At 35.7% G+C, this 18,172-nt stretch overlaps 1 protein-coding gene across 3 annotated transcripts in view; it reads right to left on the bottom strand.

Moving 5' to 3' along the window:
* Nucleotides 1-17,833, bottom strand: part of LOC101900681 (protein madd-4) — a 154,622-nt gene extending 136,789 nt beyond the window's left edge. For all 3 annotated transcript variants that reach the window (XM_059125180.1, XM_059125181.1, XM_059125182.1), the window contains exon 1: nt 16,687-17,833. In XM_059125180.1, coding sequence (XP_058981163.1) covers nt 16,687-16,700 — 14 coding nt within the window. In that variant the 5' untranslated portion in view covers nt 16,701-17,833. The remainder of the gene's footprint in view (nt 1-16,686) is intronic.
* Nucleotides 17,834-18,172: the final 339 nt, after the last annotated feature.

Here is an 18,172-nt window from a genome sequence, read left to right as displayed (position 1 = left end):
TCGTTTAGAAATCGCATATATAAGGCAAAATATTTTTGGTTTATAAATTTCGATAGTTAAGGTCTTATTGCTATCCAATCACAGGCTGAAATGCTTTCTTTATTTTTCTAATATCGAGAATATTTTTTGTATGTAAAAAATATTTTTTCTTTTCAACCCAGCGCCGCCAGACTTTAAGTTTTTCACACATACAATTTCCACACCTTGTCACATCGCCCGTCACACGGAAGCACAGCAAATGTTGACTATTTTTCAATTTCAATCACAAATATTAATAAATTTTCGGTAGCTTTTATGACCAGAGGCCCACCCAGATCATTGTTTTCGATAGAATTATACAACATTTACATGTCAAATGCCAACAAGGCATGACAAATAATTACAAATGTTTAATTATCATTAGAAATGGTTAGCTTAGTTTGCTGGCTGGCTGATGCCTCACTGGCTGGTTAAGCCTTATTATGGAAATTGTTTTTGGGCTCAACATTGAAGGCCAAACAAAGTGTTGGGCCTATCGGCAACAATAACAAGAAGAGCACACACAGAGTTCGAGATAATAATGAAGGCGAGTACCACTGCCACACAGAAACATAAACAAGCGGCGATGACAACAAATATGACCCCAGAAAGTAGATAATGATGCCACCACCTACATACAAACAAACATACATGTGGTTGGCAGGCAAAACAGACGACCGAGCACATCTAACATCACAGACACAGACACAGACAACAACAAAATGAACAATGGAGGCATGCAACAGAGTCCCCTCAACATTCAATGCATTGGGGCAGAGAATACTTCCACCCATAACAAGAGCAACGACAACAACACATCATTGTTAATGATGTGTTAATAAGCACCTTAGCATATGCAGTTACAACATCGAACACACACATGTCTGAGCTCTACATGTATCTCCATCCATCAATCTTAATATTGAAAATATGATTTCAGTTTCGATTTCGATGTGGCACAAAGTCATAGACTACAGGAAGTGGGAAAAGTCAATATGATTTTGAAATAGATGGGGAGGAATGAAATACAAAAATATGGTCTTAATTATGAAAATATGAAAAACAGATAATAGAGAAAACTCCAGGGAGGAAGGGATATCAGAATGGATGGATAGTATCAATAATTTAAGCTTCTACGCCCCTCAAATTCATTGAGTAAACAAGACTTTACTTTTTTGTAATCTAATTATATGGAATGTTTTGAAAGCGAATATGCCATTTCAAAATCTTCAAAATATACAGGGTGAAATGAAAAAACTGTCACCAACTTCTGACTGCTGCCATATCTAAGCCACTCGTCCGAAAGCTGTCACAATTATTCCAGTGACAGCTCATTATATTGTTTACCAGCGTAAAAAAGCATTTTGGTGAGATTTTTTCAGAAAAAGAATTATTCGTGATGGAATTCAAGCGTGATAGGCTGGAAAACCACAAGTGGCTACCGTTAGAGCAATCCAGCATTTAAATGTGAATAAATCTTTTGTGTCTCGTACCATCGCTCGTTACCGTGATACTGGTAGCGAAGCCCGACGGCAAGAAGGTTGCCGAAAAAAACAGCAACATCAGCAGAAATGGTTCAAAAAGTAAAGAAACGACTTGATCGAAAACCGCGTCACAGTGGTCGAAAAATTGCTTGTGAGTTGAACATATCGCAATACTCCATTCGGCAAATAAGCTCGGGGTAAAGCCATTGATATTCCAAAAAGTGCAAAAACTTACACCGCAGCAGGAAGAAAACAGACTCGCTTGGCCGAAAATGGTGAACTACCGAATTTGATTTTCTCCGATGAGAAAACATTCGTTGTCCAGGAGTTTGTAAATAAACAAAATTATAGTGTTTACTTGTCAAAGAGGTCAGTTGAAAATATGCCTCTTTGGTTGGCCACCAGAACTCAAGCGCCGGCCATAGTGATGGTGTAGGTCGCCATAACAGCCGATGGTCGCTCTCCGCTCGAATTAGAATAAATGGCATCAGAATAAATGCCGCATATTATCGCGAAAATATTCTGGAGGGTATGTTAAAGCATTGGGCACGCAAACATTTTGGCCGCAGATCTTGGACATTCCAACAGAACTCGGAACCATCGCACTCTGCACGCACGCTTTCGTTTGACATTGTTATATTTTTTTTATCATACCCTGTAGTATATTTATTAAAAGAGAAAATGCGAAAATAATATCACAATTGTTTGACTGTCGTCCATTGAACTTTAGAAAGTATTCAACAAAAAATTGAAATACTTTTGGTTTTATCAACAAATTTTGCTTTGGTCTTTCAGAGTATTGTGTTAAAAGAGGAACGCCCCACAAATATGAATTTATTGATATGGCCTTGACATTTGCAAATGCACATTTAATTTCCAAAAAGTATCGCAAAAAGGAGTAGTGTGTTGGGAATTATTATCTCTTAGGAAAGCTACACAAATGTAGCTATTTATATAGAGCTTCAAGTGCAGCATATTCGTGTTATGGGTAATACTGACCAAATAAGTGAAGGAAAATATAGAGGACTTAGATTTTTTTCGGATACTCGTTCGCCGCATCGATTCCATGGGTTTTCTTAACTTAACCCTTTAAAATGCTATTTTATTAAATGTATTTATATTACCTCACAAAAAGCACATATATTGCATTCTTTTCAAGATTCCGGGAAAATTGTCTCACAGCCACACATGACAAATATTACAGGAATATAGTGTTATGTGCATTGAATATATATAACATTATGTTTCAGCCCCAACACCACCCACCACAATTTCAACAATGATATAGACGCCAAAGGATTGTAATAAAATTGTAATGCATTACTTTCTATTATTATTGCTGCAGGAGTTTCCCATGAGTTTCCTGCCACTTCCTAGTCACATAAAATCGCTTTACAATGGAGGGGAGGAAATTTCAAATATACACATACATCTTTTAGTAGTACTTATTCTATTACTCTAAAGAGGTGATAATATATTACATTTGTTCCGTTATTGTTTCATATTTATGATGGGAGGAAGCAAATAAAACTACAAAAACTGTGGAATTTAAAGTGAGAAACATATTTGCGGGGACTATAAATGAAGTATGTTAATAATAATATGAGTCTCCTAGAGTCATTACCCAGGATGTAAGGAGCTCCCTGGAATTATTGTGGCATATATCGTATAGGATTCTTTTAGATGTTTACTTTTGAGGGCAAATATAAGCATCTAGAATTCCTTACAGAAACTCATGTTTCACATCTGCTAGGAGTCAACTAGAATTCCTATAAAAAATTCATTTTCAATGCTGCAAAAAGTCGCTTATAATTTCTTTTAAAACCCGGAAGCGGAAATATGACCTTTGGAAATCTTTCTAAAAGTCTACAGTTAATGGCTGAAATGAGTACCTTATAATTACATGAAAAAATCATGTTTGAAGTCTGAAACCTATCATTTGGAGAAAATGTGCCTTTTAGAACTGCTGCTAAAACTAACGTTTACAGTCCTCAAAGATTCATTTTGCGTTTGATAGGAGTCTTGTAGAAGTCTTTAATAGGTAAGATGAAAAAAACTGCAACCAACTTCTGACTACTGTCATTTCTAAGTCACTCGTCCGACACCTGTTAAAATTATTCCAGTGACAGCTCATTATATTGTTAACAAGCGTACAAGAGCATTTTGGTGAGAATTTTCCAGAAAAAAAGTTATTCGTGATGGAATTCAAGCGTGATAGTCTCATTTCTTTGTATTTGGCTGGAAAACCACAAGTGGCTATCGTTAGAGCACTCCAGCATTTAAATGTGAATAAATATTTTGTGTCTCGTACCATCGCTCGTAACAGTGATACTGGTAGCGTAACCCGACGTCGAGGAAGTGGACGGAAGAACAGAACAGCAACATCAGCAGAAATGGTTTGAAATGTAAAGAAGTGCCGAATTTGGTTTTCTCCGCCTCCGATGAGAAAACATTCGTTATCCAGTAGTTTGTAAAAAAACAAAATGATCGTGTTTACTGGCCAAAGAGGTCAGCTAAAAATTTGCGCCTTCGGTTGGCCACCAAAACTCAAGCGCCGACCATGGCGATGGTGTTGGCCGCCATAACAACCGCTGGTGGCTCTCCGCTCGTATTAAACGACCGTGGTATCAGAATAAATGCCGAATATTTTCACGAAAATATTCTGGATGGTGTATTAAAGCCTTGGGCAAGCAAACATTCCAACAGGGCTCAGCACCATCGCCACCACTCAGCACGCGCCACCCAAGAACGGTTACAACATGAGGTTCCTCGCTTCATTTCCAGCGCACAATGGCCACCAAAATCTCCGGATACCAATTCGTTGGCCTATTGTGTCTGGAGTATTTTGGAAAGCAAGGTTGGCACCAAAAAATACCAAAGTGTCGATCAACTCATCGCTTCGCCGGGAATGGGCAAAAATACCGCAGAGCAACATTTGGGCAACGTGTGACGGTTTTATTCGCCGTCTGAAGGCCATAATTCGTGCCAAAGGTGACCAATTCGAAGAAATCTAAACTTATTCTAAAATTTTAATCTATTTCCGACCTTTTTGCTTTAAAAAATTTAAAAATTATGGCGTTGGACTTTGTTGCAGCTTTTTATCTCATTCTGTATATGATTAGAAATCAATATTAGCAAGCTAAAGTCAGTCCTTGAAGTTCTTTCTAAAAATTCACATAAAAATTGATGTAATCCTCTAACAAAACTCCTGTTCAAAGGTTGCTATGAAATTGTAATAACTCGTCTAAAAATCCAGAACTGGGTATGGGTCTCCAAACGTCGTCTAGACAAGTCCACGTATAAAACTTTATTTTAGTCTTCAAATAACCTTCTAATAAAGTGGCTTTATAAGAGCCATCTACAGATGTTGAACCAAATTTTCTACCAGAATCCTAATATATTAAATAAAAATTATTAAAAATGTTATGAATCCCCTAATATTTCTGTGAAAAATTGCCTATAAAACTTTAACGAATCATCCAAAATTAATTTCGAAAATGCAAAACGTTATATAAGTCTCATAAGACTCGTCTAATAATAATACTACTAATAATATTTGATATATCTCCGTAAAAAGTGTGTAAAATTTCTTTTTATATTCCAAGCATAAAACTTTATGCGAATCTCCAAACATGTATCTAAATATGTAGGTATATATAAGTCCCCTGAAATACAATCTCTTCTAAAATTAAAAATTCCTATTTTACTGGTGGTTTATAAAGCCGGATGTGTATGTCCTCAAAAATCCACGAGAAAAATTAAAAATATATTCCACTAAAATTATTTCTCAAAATACCTTTTGGAATCTTTAATTCCAGCTGAAAGTCTTCAAAATTAAAGCTTGATATGAGGCTTTAAGTTTGTAAAAAACCTTCTTTAAAAATTACTTTTAAAAATTCTCGCTTAAAGCCTCATATTTCTGTAGTTGTTCCTTTTTTTAGATTTTCACTTTTGTCCCTTCGATTGCAACTACTTTTATAACACATTCCCATTCACCTACTTCCTCATTGCCAGCAAAAAAAAAAGAACAAAAACAAAAAAATCTCCAAAAGTACAATGGCAGAACAGTAATGGCAACAACCGTTGATAACATCACAACTACATTGATATATTGATTAGCATTTGATCCGGGCGTTTAAAATGCACAAATCTTGGAAATGCGAAAATGCAACGTCTTAACTTCCCCCTAACATCTGTAAAAGAAGCAGCAATAAAATCGATTTATGCATCGATTCAGGCAGCAATGCAAAGCTAAAAACCCATAAACTGAACGCCTTATAATGTCCTTTAGGGCTGTGAAGACATATCTCGAGGAAGTTATTCTTTTTTCTTTCTTTCTTTCTCTCGGCCCTTTTTTCGTGTTAGCTGCAAAGCTGTAAAATAATCCAAAAGAAAAGTTTATTTTTAGAAAGCAGCGGCATTGGTGTTAAAACGCGTGGGTGGACGGGTGCATCAGTGAATGATAGAATGAAGTTTGAATGATGACGGAGAACAGAAGCGGTGATGGCTGTAACTGTAACTGTCTGGCAGCCAGTAAATGTGTGTTAAGTGTTTTGAAAAGCGCACCCGAGTGTGTGCAACAACATTTTAAGAGCAGCAAAGTGGCATTCACTTGCCACGGTGCATTCCTTTGAGGGTCCTGGTCCTGGCAATCGTAGGCCATTGTGTGTTTGTGAGTGTGGGAGGAGGAGGAGAAGGAGGACTTGCATGTAACTCTGGATTGAATAAGTTTACATTTCAGTAGCGCCGAGCGCGATAATAATAAAGAAACAACGACAATAGCAGTGAGGATAAAAATAACCGCCAATGCTGTCATGTCTTGTGTGTGCCCCCTCTTGTCCCTTCTTTGAGTACCTCTCTCTCTCACTCTCTTTTATGGCGTCTGAATGTAAACAAAGTATGAAACATGTCCTCTTTTCTAGTGGGTTTCAATTTTGTTTTTGTCTATTTTTTTTTTTGTTGTTCTTGGCGTGTAGATTGCTTGTGTTTGGCTCAATCTTCTTTTTGCCAGTTTTCATTGTTGGCCGGGATTCGTTTTTTAGATGGATTTTCTCGTGTGAATAGAGCCAAGGAATTCAAGGAAGCAAAAATTCCTTGACATTTGCTTTATTTTGTTAGGACAGAATAGAAGCGTCTTTCAAATTTTAATTATTAATAGAAAATGAGCTTTTTTTCATTTTTTCCCCGAGATTGCATGTTGTCTCGGCTATTTTAGTTTCTTTCAACACTTCCTTCTAGGAATACCCTACAACGAGGAATGATGGAAATGCAAGGTTTGTAAAATTGATTGTTAAATATGGAATATTGGTGATATAAACATTTAAAGCCTGATACGATAAAATATGCACATTTCAAGATCTTACAATAATATTTAAAGGCTGCTATGGGTTTTCCCTAAAATTATCCTTTAAAGCTTGGTATGCATTCTATGAAAATCAAAGTTAAAAACTGGCATTAATTTGCTTAAATCTGTAGTAAAGACCTACCACCTAATAAGCCCCCCAAAAATCATTGTCTAAATCCCATAAAAATCAGTTTAAACTGGAGTCCCAAAGCTTCTTTAAAATTCCACGTTTGCAGCCTGACACGACTACTCAAAAATCACTTCTAAAAGTTATCTTTCTAACCATGAATCTCTTAAATACTCTTTAGGAGTCCATGTTTTAAACTTGGTATTGGTATTTCACAATTCCAGTTCCATACTTGATACAAATATTTTAAAAATTTTCAGGAAGTCCTCTTTCCAAGCTTTCATTTTAGGCATCCGCTTTTCAGAACAGACATGCATTTTCTTGAAATTTTAGGCTATCGAAACTTCTTTTCTGTGGAAAGTTAATTTTGGAAACCTCCTATGAAAGCCTGAGAAGCATTTCCCTAAAAACTCTTTCTAAAATTCCTCCAAAAAAACAAGCCTGAAATTTGATATGAAAATTTACTTTTCAAACCTTACATTCTTAGAATTTGATTGAATAAACCACAATTTAAGCCTTGGTGTCCCAATCTTGAAAATCCAATCAATATGGAGAAGGATCTGCAAAATTCTATTTGAAAATCCACGTTTTAATCTGGGGAAGGATCTCAAAAATTTCCTTTAAAAAATCCACGTTTCGAGCCTGACAATGACCTCTAAAAATACTCCTTTCAAACCTCACGAGAAATTACTAAAATAAGATTTCAAGATCCATGTTCAAATCCTTAAAGGATCTCCGAAATTTCCTTTTTAAAATACGTTCCAAGCCTGACAAGCATCTTCAAAAATGCTCTTTAAAAATAAGTTCCAATCCTGACAAGAATCTGCTAAAATTTATTTTAAAAAATACATTCCGAGCCTTACAAGAAACTGTTCAAATTTCTTTTCGAAATTCACGTTTCAAGGTTGGCAAGGATCTGCTAAAATTTCTTTCACAAGCCCACGTTTCAAGATTGGTAAGGATCTGCTAAAATTTCTTTTAGAAATCCAAGTTTAAAGGTTGGCAAGGATCTGCTAAAATTTCTTTTATAAATCCACGTTTCAAGGATGGCAAGGATCTGCTAAAATTCCATTCAGAAATCCACGTTTTAAGGTTGACGATGATCTGCTAAAATTTCTTTTAGAAACACTCTTTTCAAGGTTAGCAAGGATCTGCTAAAATTTCTTTTGGAAATCCACGTTTCAAGGTTAGCAAGGATCTGTTAACATTTCTTTTACAAATCCACGTTTTAAGGTTGGCAAGGAGCTGCTAAAATTTCGTTTCAAGATCCTCGTTCAAATCTTCAATGATCTGCTAAACTTTCTTTCAGAAATACAAGTTTCAAGGTTGCCAAGAATCTGCTAAAATTTCTTTCAGAAATATTAATTTCAAGGTTGACAAGAATCTGCTAATTTTTTTTAGAAATCCACGTTTTAAGCTAGACAAAGATCTGGTATTTTTTTTTTAGAAATCCACGTTTTAGGTTGGCAAGGATCTTTTAAAAATATAAATTTCAAGGTTGACAAGGATTTGCTACAATTTCTTTTCAAGATCCACATTTCAAGGTTGACAAGGATCTGCTAAAATTTCTTTTAAAAGTCCGTTTCAAGGTTAGCAAGGAACTGCTAAAATTCATTTCAAAAATTCACGTTTTAAGTCTGGCAAGAATGTCCTCAAATTACTACTAAAAATTGTCGTTTCAAGCCTATTACGCCCGTATTCCCACAATATCTTTTAAAACCTAAGTTTTAATCTTTACAAGGACCTCCCAAAATTTCTTTTGAAACCTAAGTTTCTATCTTTACAAGGACCTACCAAAATATCCTCTTAAAATCCACGTTCCTGCAGAGCAAGGATCACCTTAAGATCCTTTTAAAAATCCACATTTCAAGCCACAAGATCAGCCAAAGTTAATTTTAAACGTCTACATTTCAAGCCAGTCAAGAGTACCGAAAAATTTCGTTTAAAAGTCCACTTCTCAAGCCTGTCATATATCACCTATAATTCCTTTTAAAATCTACGTTTCAAGTCTGTCAAGGATTTCCCACGATTCCAATATAAGGATCTTTCAAAATTCCTTCTATAGAATTCATGTTATAAACCTGGAATGGGCTCCTCATAGTTTTGTTAAAAATCCACACTTCGATCCTAAGATGGGTACCCCAAATTCTTCCAAAAACTAACTATTCAATGCTGACGTGGCCCTCCCAAAATTCCTCACACGTTTCCAGCCTGGTATGAATCTCCCAAAATTCTCAAAAATCCACATATAAGTCCTGACATTAGTCCCCAAATTACTATTAAAAATATTGTTCACAGGTCCAGATCGGATATCCTTCGTTGCAATTTCAAAGGGGTCTCCTAAAACCCTCTTAAAATTCTCTTTTAAAGCCTCTAAAAATTCTTCTTTAAAGTCCGCATGCTATGTCTGGCACGAGTCTTGTGGAATTTTTCTTGAGAGGCCTGCCGTTTTTTCTTCTACGAATAGCGTACAAAAAGTTTCACCTCGACCGACCACGACAATAGCATTTTCTCGCTCTCATTTCCTACAATTTCCGCAAAATGTCAAACGTACATCCGTTTGAATTTCCCGCTAAAAATACATTTTTCATTTCTTAAGCTTGGCGACACAAGGGCGGCAATAAATTGAAAAAATTAAATTTTTATAAGCCAACAAAGAAATGAGAGAGAGAGAGTGGAGGCGACAAAACCAAAAACAACAAAAACGTGGAACAAGAAAATCTCAGCATAGAAAGCAAATGAAAAGAAGGACTTTACCAAACAAAGCCATCGGATGATTATTTTCTGCTATTCCTTGGCATTTTCGTTCTTCTGTCTCTCACGCTTTTGGTGACTTCAGTGGCAAAGTTTGTTTTCTAGTTTTGTCGTCTGCTATTCTTCTTCTACTACGAAGCAGGAGGAATAGAAAGCAATGTGTGAGTGGGTATGTGTGTGTGTGTTCGTGGTTTGCCTGAGAATTGTTTTAATCTTCGAATGAAATCTGAACATTTTAACTCAAGTAAAAGTTGTGAACTGAAACGATTACCGACAATGGATAAAAGTTGGCAGATTTCCTATCCATTTGCCATTGCTGTATTTTTTTCTCTCTCGTTGGTTACAAAGAATTACAAGACTAACAGAAGCAGGAGATGAGGAACATAGAAAACATCCAAAAAATGGAAGCTAAAAAAACAAAAAAAAAAACATTCTCTTGGAAGAAGAAAAAACAGGGAACTTAATCTCGTAGGTTGAACCGTTGAATGTTAGTTTTTTCTTTGTGGGGAGCTTTGTTTTTTGGTTAGTGGTAGATGTTGTTGTCCACCCCACTTTACCCCCTTTCTGCATCCATATTAACACTATGTTAGCTATTTTACATCCTGATAACAAGACATAAGCCACAGACAACTCTAACATTTGAAATGTTTTGAGAAAAAATGGTTCAAAGATAAAATCAATGAACTTTGTTTTTTCTCCGCAGAGGTTCACAAATCTTTGTTGCACAAAGAAGTGTGTGTGAGAGTGGTGTGGGGGTGGGAGAGGCATACATATGTATATTAATGGTTCACAAGGTCACAAACTTATTGTTTTCACTGATTTGTGGAGGGTAAGAAAGAAAATAGTCTGAGATCACGTTTAACATAAATCTTGGCAAACCAAGTTAACTAGGAGTCATCGTAAAAAGGAGGTCGTTGGAAGGATAATAAAAAGGATGATTAATAAATAGATCAGAGGGGCAAATTTGTGTCTATAGATTAATATGGGGTTTATATTAAGGCCCAGGGACATAATCAGAATTACAACCATACAATAAGTGATGATGTAAAAGTAGGACTTATTTTGGATTTACATGTATCAATGGGATACTCTCTGAATTTGGGACTATCCTACGTATGGACTCTAGCTGATAAATGGATATTGGCAAGATTATTATCACTAATGCTAGTATTAATCGGAAAATTATATTCTGGGTAAGAGAAGATCCATTTCCCCAAACATATTCAAGATTTTTTAAGGCTTCCGACATAAATGATTTTCCTAATATTTCCCATACCAGTACGTACGCTCCCTGGAGGCTTGGACAACCTCTGAAATAGCCATTTTTAGCCATTATTTGTATATATTTTATGGTAAAGTAAATCTTTTGCTAGGTGGGACTTCTAAAATGGTTTCGAAATTGATTTCTTTGTATGTCCCTTTACCAAAATATGGACATATTTTTTAGGCCTTTTATTAATAGCCGATCTGTTTATCCATTTCCATAAATTATACATCGAGGGGCATCTTTAAAGAGAAGTCCTTCTACTGGGATTTTTATACCCTACACAACAAGGTGGTCAGAGTATTATGTCTTTGTGCATTTGTTTGTAACAGACAAAAGGAAACGAGATAGACCTATAATTCCTTTCGATGATCTGCATAGAATCACATTCTGAGTCGATTTATGCGTGTCCGTAAGTCTGTCCGTCCATGTATTTTGGTAATTTTTTTTTAAAAGAAATACAGGTCGCATATATTGTCAAATCTACAGGGTGAGAGAAAAAAAGTGCAACCAACTTCAAACTGCTGTCATTTCTAAGCACTCGTCCGACATCTATTAAAATTTTTCCATTGACAAATCATTATATTGTTTACAAGCGTACAAAAGAATTTTGGGAGAATTTCCTAGAAAAAAAGTTATTCGTGATTGAATTCAATGCCGAATATTATCGCGAAAATATTCTGGAGGGTGTATTAAAGCATACCTTGTACAACAGGACTCAGCACCATCGCACTCAGCACGCGCCACCCAAGAATGTTTACAAAAAGAGGTTCCTCACTTAATTTCCATCGCAGATTGGCCACCAAAATCTCCGGATAACAATCCGTTGGACTATAGGGTCTGGAGTATTTTGGAAAGCAAGGTTGGCACCAAAAAATATTATAGTGTCGATCAACTCAAGCAACCACATCACCGGGAATGGGTCAAAATACCACAGTGCAACATTCGGGCCGCGTGTGATGGTTTCATTGGCCGTTTGAAGGCCATAATTCGTGTCAAAGGCGACCAATTCGAACGAATCTAAACTTATTCTAAAATTTAATGCTATTTTCGACATTTTTTGCTTTCATTCAATAAAATTAAAAAAAAAAAATGTAAAAATTATGGCGTTTGGCTTTGTTGCAGTTTTTTATCTCCCATATGTATTCGTCCGATTTGCCTTTTATTGTGCACTAAACGTGTACTATTAGCCCAAATGGGAGGAAATTTGACACCTACCACCAAGTTGAGCATAGAAACAAGTATATCAAGTTTGGTGAAAATCGGTTCAGATATAGCTATAGCTCCCATATATATATATATATGTATTGGGAAGGGGTGCAGGGTATCATAAAGTTGGCCCCCGACTTTTTGACTTTCTCTGCTGGTTTAAGTTTGAACCATTGCCGATGTTGATGTTTACAATATTATTATCACTAATGCCCACGGCAACCGGGAAATTATATTCTGAGTGAGATAAGAATCTTTCTCCAAAAAATGCTCAACGTCTGTTTACGTTTCCAACATAACTGAGTTTGATAATATTTCTCTTACCAGGACCCCCTCTAAATAGCTATTTTTCTGCCTTTATTTGTATATTTTAGAACAAAAAATTTATTTCTTGCTAGGTGGACCCTTCGAAATGGTATCGAAATTATTTTTTGCATGCCCATTTTCCAATATATGGACACCCTTTTAAGGCCATTTTTAAATAGCCGATCAGTGATCTGCTCAAAAATAACAATTCGAAGGTCATCTTTATAGAGAAGTCCTTCTAGTAGCCTTTAATCCCAGCTCGATCTGTAAAAGGATTCCAAATTGATTCATTAGCTTATCTGAATACAATTACATATAGAATTCTGAGAATTGCAATCAAAAAATGTTAAAGCTTTAACCTTTCACATAACCGCATACATATGTCATATATATGTATGTATATGTTTCAAACTTTACCATCAAAACATTAACAACGTCAACAACACCAACATTTCAATTAGTAATAAAACAAAAATAGGTGCTTTGGGTTGTGTTTATGTGAGTGTGTGTCGGGGTGTGAGTGTTTAGATCGTGTTGCTGAAAAAACAAAGTTTTTCAATTAAATTTGTGAAAATCAACTTGCACTGGGGGGATTGAAAGAAAAACACAACTACAGCAGCTCAACATAATGTGACTTGAACATAACTGAAGTTTCGCTACAATAAAACAAAACAATGGCGAGTTTTGTTAAACGGAAACATGTCCGTTGGGATTGATTACAGAACGGGATATGACGTTTGGGGTCACTGTGTGAGGGTGTTGGGAAGTTTCGAGTTTTGGTAAGGGTAGTAGGATAGTGGTTCCCACTTTTAACAACCAGTGATAGTGGTTCCCACTTTTAACAACCACTGAAGATGAAGGACCGGATATATTTTACAGCAGAGTTCGAGATCTAAGATCGAAATATATGAAACACACATTTAAATTGTTGATTTTGAAACAGAAACAAGTCAGACTGATCCCATTTGCTTTAAAAAAGCAACGTTTTTATATAATTTGTTAGGGTTTAATGTTACAGTCAGTGTTAAAGTTACAGGAAAACACAAAAGAGTATGAAATAAGAGCTAAATCTTGAAGACATGCGTATCAGTGTATCCTCAGCAAAATAGAGGAAACAAGTTCCCGTTATTGCACTTTTTTTTGCAAATTTCGGATTAAGATTCTTTGGAATTCATGCATTTTAGGTCGACAATATTACTGATGTTCAAGCGATTCAGCAAAGGGGTGTATTTGGTCTTTTTCAAAATATGATTAAAACTCCATTTAAGCGACATCGTAGCAAATCAAAATACACCACAATATTATTTGTCGTACAATTCCACTATCGGTCCTAGAATAAAGCAAAAGTCTACATCTTACCAACACCGTACTTTTTGTAAATTTAGGCAAAATTCTACAACAAAGTATAATTTTAGAAGGATGGCGTCAAAGGTAAAACATATTATTCTTCAAATTTCAGTCACCAAAGAATAAAATCGCTATTTCCATTGCATATCAACTCTCCATTGCCGAACTTTTAATACCTTCCACCTTATGGTAAAGGAAACATTTTTATATAAAAGTATCTGAATGACCGTTATATGGGGCCATAACAAAACGGGAACCTCTATAGGCAATTTTATACTTCAAGGATTGTCATCTACCAAGTCTTCTAAAATACCAAATTTTAAACAATTATGAGGGTAAATGGGACTAGGATTATCAAAATATCGAATATCGGTGGGTATCGTTATATGTGCGCTATAGGAAAACGTGGAACTAAATATTCAATGTTCTGCCACTTGGCTAGAACCCATTGTGAACTAAAAATACCAATTTTTATTAAAATATCGAATATTGCCAGATATCTTTAAATAGGGGCTATACCACAAAGTGGACCTACACATACAATGTTTCGAACTACAAATACCAATTTCTGGAAAAATCCGATAAAAAAATGTGCAAAAATCATCAAAACACTGAATATCGGGAGGTATCGTAATATGGGGGCTATACCGAAACGTGGGCCTATGCAAACGATGTTTCGCCATGCAAGCTAGAACCCATATATGAGGCTATACAAAAACGTGTACATACAATGTTTCGTATACATACAATGTTTCGCCATAAGACCCACAAATACCAATTTTTAGAAAAATACACGGAAAATGTGGCAAAAATCAACAAATTACGGAATATCGAAAGGTACTGTTTTATGGGGACTATACCAAAACGTGGACCAATATATCATATATCATTTCAATACCAACCATCCAAATTCACACAATACAAATTGTTCTGCTAAATTCAGAACCCAAAAACATTAGGATTACCATTATTTTTGCAACCCCTTAGAATAATCGTCTAAACCCCAGGAAGTATATAATTTGGCCACCATATAATAGTAACTAATTCTTGATAATTCAAGGGCACCAGCTGCTATTTTTAACCAAATCAGCTATGATTTTACATTCAGAGTCTCAAGTGGACGAAATTTATATTGGCAAGAAAATTTATTGTTCAGTGTATATTGAACTTCGAATGTAGGTCCACAATTTGCATTGCCTTAGAGAGTAGAGAGTAGAATTTCTTGGTGTATTTTAAGGGTTTTAGCACAATTTCTAACCGAATTACCTTCAATTTGGCATTTTGAGTTCTCCTTCCAATATAAACTCCTTACGTCATGTTCATCTAATTTAAGGAGGGCCTGCATGATCTGGCTGCATTTTTTGTACTTCTTTCTGTTTACCATGGTTGGAATGATATGTTCCTTAAATATTGCAGAAAAATCGATGGAAGATTGTATTTGAACCCGTAGCTTCTATCAGGGGTTGCCGTTAATGCGGTCCATGCTTAAACCTGTGGCAATATTAAATATTTTTGCAAAATAGTCTGATACAATGCCAAGAGGTAGATGGTAATTAAATACCACTAATTGAAGGCTATAAGTGGCTTATTGCAATACATGAAAATAATGTGAAAGAACTTTGCCAGAGGGTTTTCACCCATTTAGATTCCATAGAATCGAGTTACATTCACTGCAGGTCGAAAAGTGGGTGTAACTGTCCAACAATTATAGACGGGTCTAGCAAAATGTTCTAACCGAGATAAATGTTATTTGTTTTTATTGGCTTATTTCCAAGCGAAACACTCTCTTGCAAAATGTTTCCGGCATTCGGATTGATCGTATCAGAAAGTTTATTCTATTGATGTTAAATCAAATTTATGGGGACAGCTTATTTTCACGAGGGACTCGAAATATCCTACACTAGGCAATTCGTCGTAGAATGGGATTGAAACCATAAAACTCCGAAATTAGGGAGGTCACTTTTTTATAACGAAAAAATGAGAATTGCCTTTTCGAAAACATAAATTAAAAAAATTAGTGTTTGAGAGTCGACCATCGTTAGATATAGAATAATTGAAAGTGTGCAGCCTAAGATATAGAAAATCCAGGTCTTCCTGTTCTACAAAAATATAAAATTAACAATTTTGTTGTTGCAAAACGGTCAGGCTTTATCCCTTTATTGTTGTTTTTATAAAAACAACGGTTATTTATTAATGGAGAACGATGGTAATGTTTACCACGGGGTTAGGCAGGGAATACCTAGGTTTCGGAAAGAGCCACCAATCCTCATCAGTTCCCTTGTTTTTTCTTTAGTTCCTCTTCTATTGAGCTTACGATCTCGTCACTTGGGTAAAAGAAATGTTTTTTGTCATTGAAGTTATTTTTAAAATAACTTCTGGGGAGAATATCCCAGACAAAAAACAAGGGAACTGATGAGGATTGGTGGCTCTTTCCGAAAGCTAGGTATTCCCTGCCTTACCCCCTGGTATCAGAAAATATTAAATCCGTCTTCCTTTAATATTTCGATCGACCATATTTTCCAAAATAGTATATTGTAATTCCCCCCATTACATTGTATTGTAATAACCAACATAGCTGACAACCCGAATAGGAAGGAGTAACGGGGAAAAGCACACATGTTTCTCACTAAGTGTTTTCCTTTCTATTATCTCCAGAGATTCCAAATACAATCAAATAGAAATCACTTATAACTTGGAAATAAATTTCATAAATATTTAAATAGCTGTTTTATTGTCATTCTAAGAAGAATTAGAAGAAGAAGTAGAGAGAAAAAAAGGACATAGGAACAAATAAGGTAAAGTTGAAGGGAGTAAGGGTTTGTGTCGAACTTACTTGGACATTAGCATGAATTTAGCAATTGTTGTTGCCTGTTGTCGTTGTTATATCCTTAAATAAACATGAGATAATCCTTTGTATGCAGTAACACCAATAGTAGACCAAAAGGGGGGGAGTAAGTTGAAGCAACGGGGAATGAATGAATAATACAATGGACCAAAGTTGAATGTTGTGAATTGTTTCCTTTACTTTTGGGGCTCTTAGATCATCACTGCACCACGATTTTATTACTGCGAAAATTCGATGGCGTTTACACCCCACACACTTGAAGTATGAATTTACTATTTTCGTATTTTTTTTGAAGTAGCACTCTTTTTTATGAATTCACTTTTATTTGTTTGGTTCTTTATGACACTGACACCGCACCAGCAGAACTTAATGGCCCTTTAAATGCTCACAGAGCAGGTTATTGTGAAACAAAACCCCAAAACATGGACAATGTGGTGTCCAATTATTTTTGTGCAAAGGATGATAATCGTTATTGTTTGACTCCGGTTATTGTCACAGAACTATTGTTTTATTTTGATTGGTTTAATGGGAATGACCGACAACCCACACACACACACAAACGCTTTACCGATTACCGATATCCTTGAATGAGATAATCACACATAAAAACCGGAACGGAGCGGAGAGTATGAGGGGCAGTGAGTGTTTTGAACAAAATTTTTGCAATCGTAAATATTTTTTCACAAATTTTCCAATTTAATTTCAACAATTTCACTCACTCACTTAATATATTTTTTTTTTTTCTTAATTTCCCTTTTTTACAATTTGTTATTAAATATTTAAACAATCAATTGAACCTTCTCATTACCGATGACCGGTTTCTACGCAAAACACATGTTAACTCGTTTAACATCACTTGAAAACTAACGTTTCTTACTCACGCACTTTCGTACAAAGCTCTCCGACACACGAAGTCGCGATGGTTGGTTACAATGCACACGAAAGGCTAATTTACGATTAACCTGTATTGCAAAACTATACAACGACCACTGAGAGATGAGAGAATGGTTGGCAAGAGAGGGAGAGCAAGAAATACCCACCACGAGAGTGGTATAAATAATTGAAATTCCTTTAGTTACAATGCGCGTACTCTCTTCGAGGAAATAACCAAAAAAATACTATTAAAACGGAAGGAAGTTGTTTGAAATTCACCACGGTTTTCTTTTTCACGGAGCATTAACATCAACTCAGTTTTTCCCACCGCTTTACTCACGCATTTCGCTTAACATCACGCACACACACACTTTCGTTATTTGTGGTTTTCTTTTTCTCGTTTAACGACCGCTCCACACAACCTTCTTGTTGCATTAGCACCACAACGACTGACTCGACAAACAGAGCAGCGGCATGTGAGAGTCCCCCAAAAATACAAAAACATCAAAACAACGAATCGAACAAAACAAGTAAATGCATTTGTGGTGAATTTCATGTTTGTGAGGACAGAATGTTGCTGGTGAGCATTTGTTGCTGGCAA

This window comes from Musca domestica, unplaced genomic scaffold, assembly GCF_030504385.1.
Source record: "Musca domestica strain aabys unplaced genomic scaffold, Musca_domestica.polishedcontigs.V.1.1 32, whole genome shotgun sequence".
Lineage (NCBI taxonomy): Eukaryota > Metazoa > Arthropoda > Insecta > Diptera > Muscidae > Musca > Musca domestica.
This window is presented reverse-complemented; position numbering and strand designations above follow the sequence as displayed.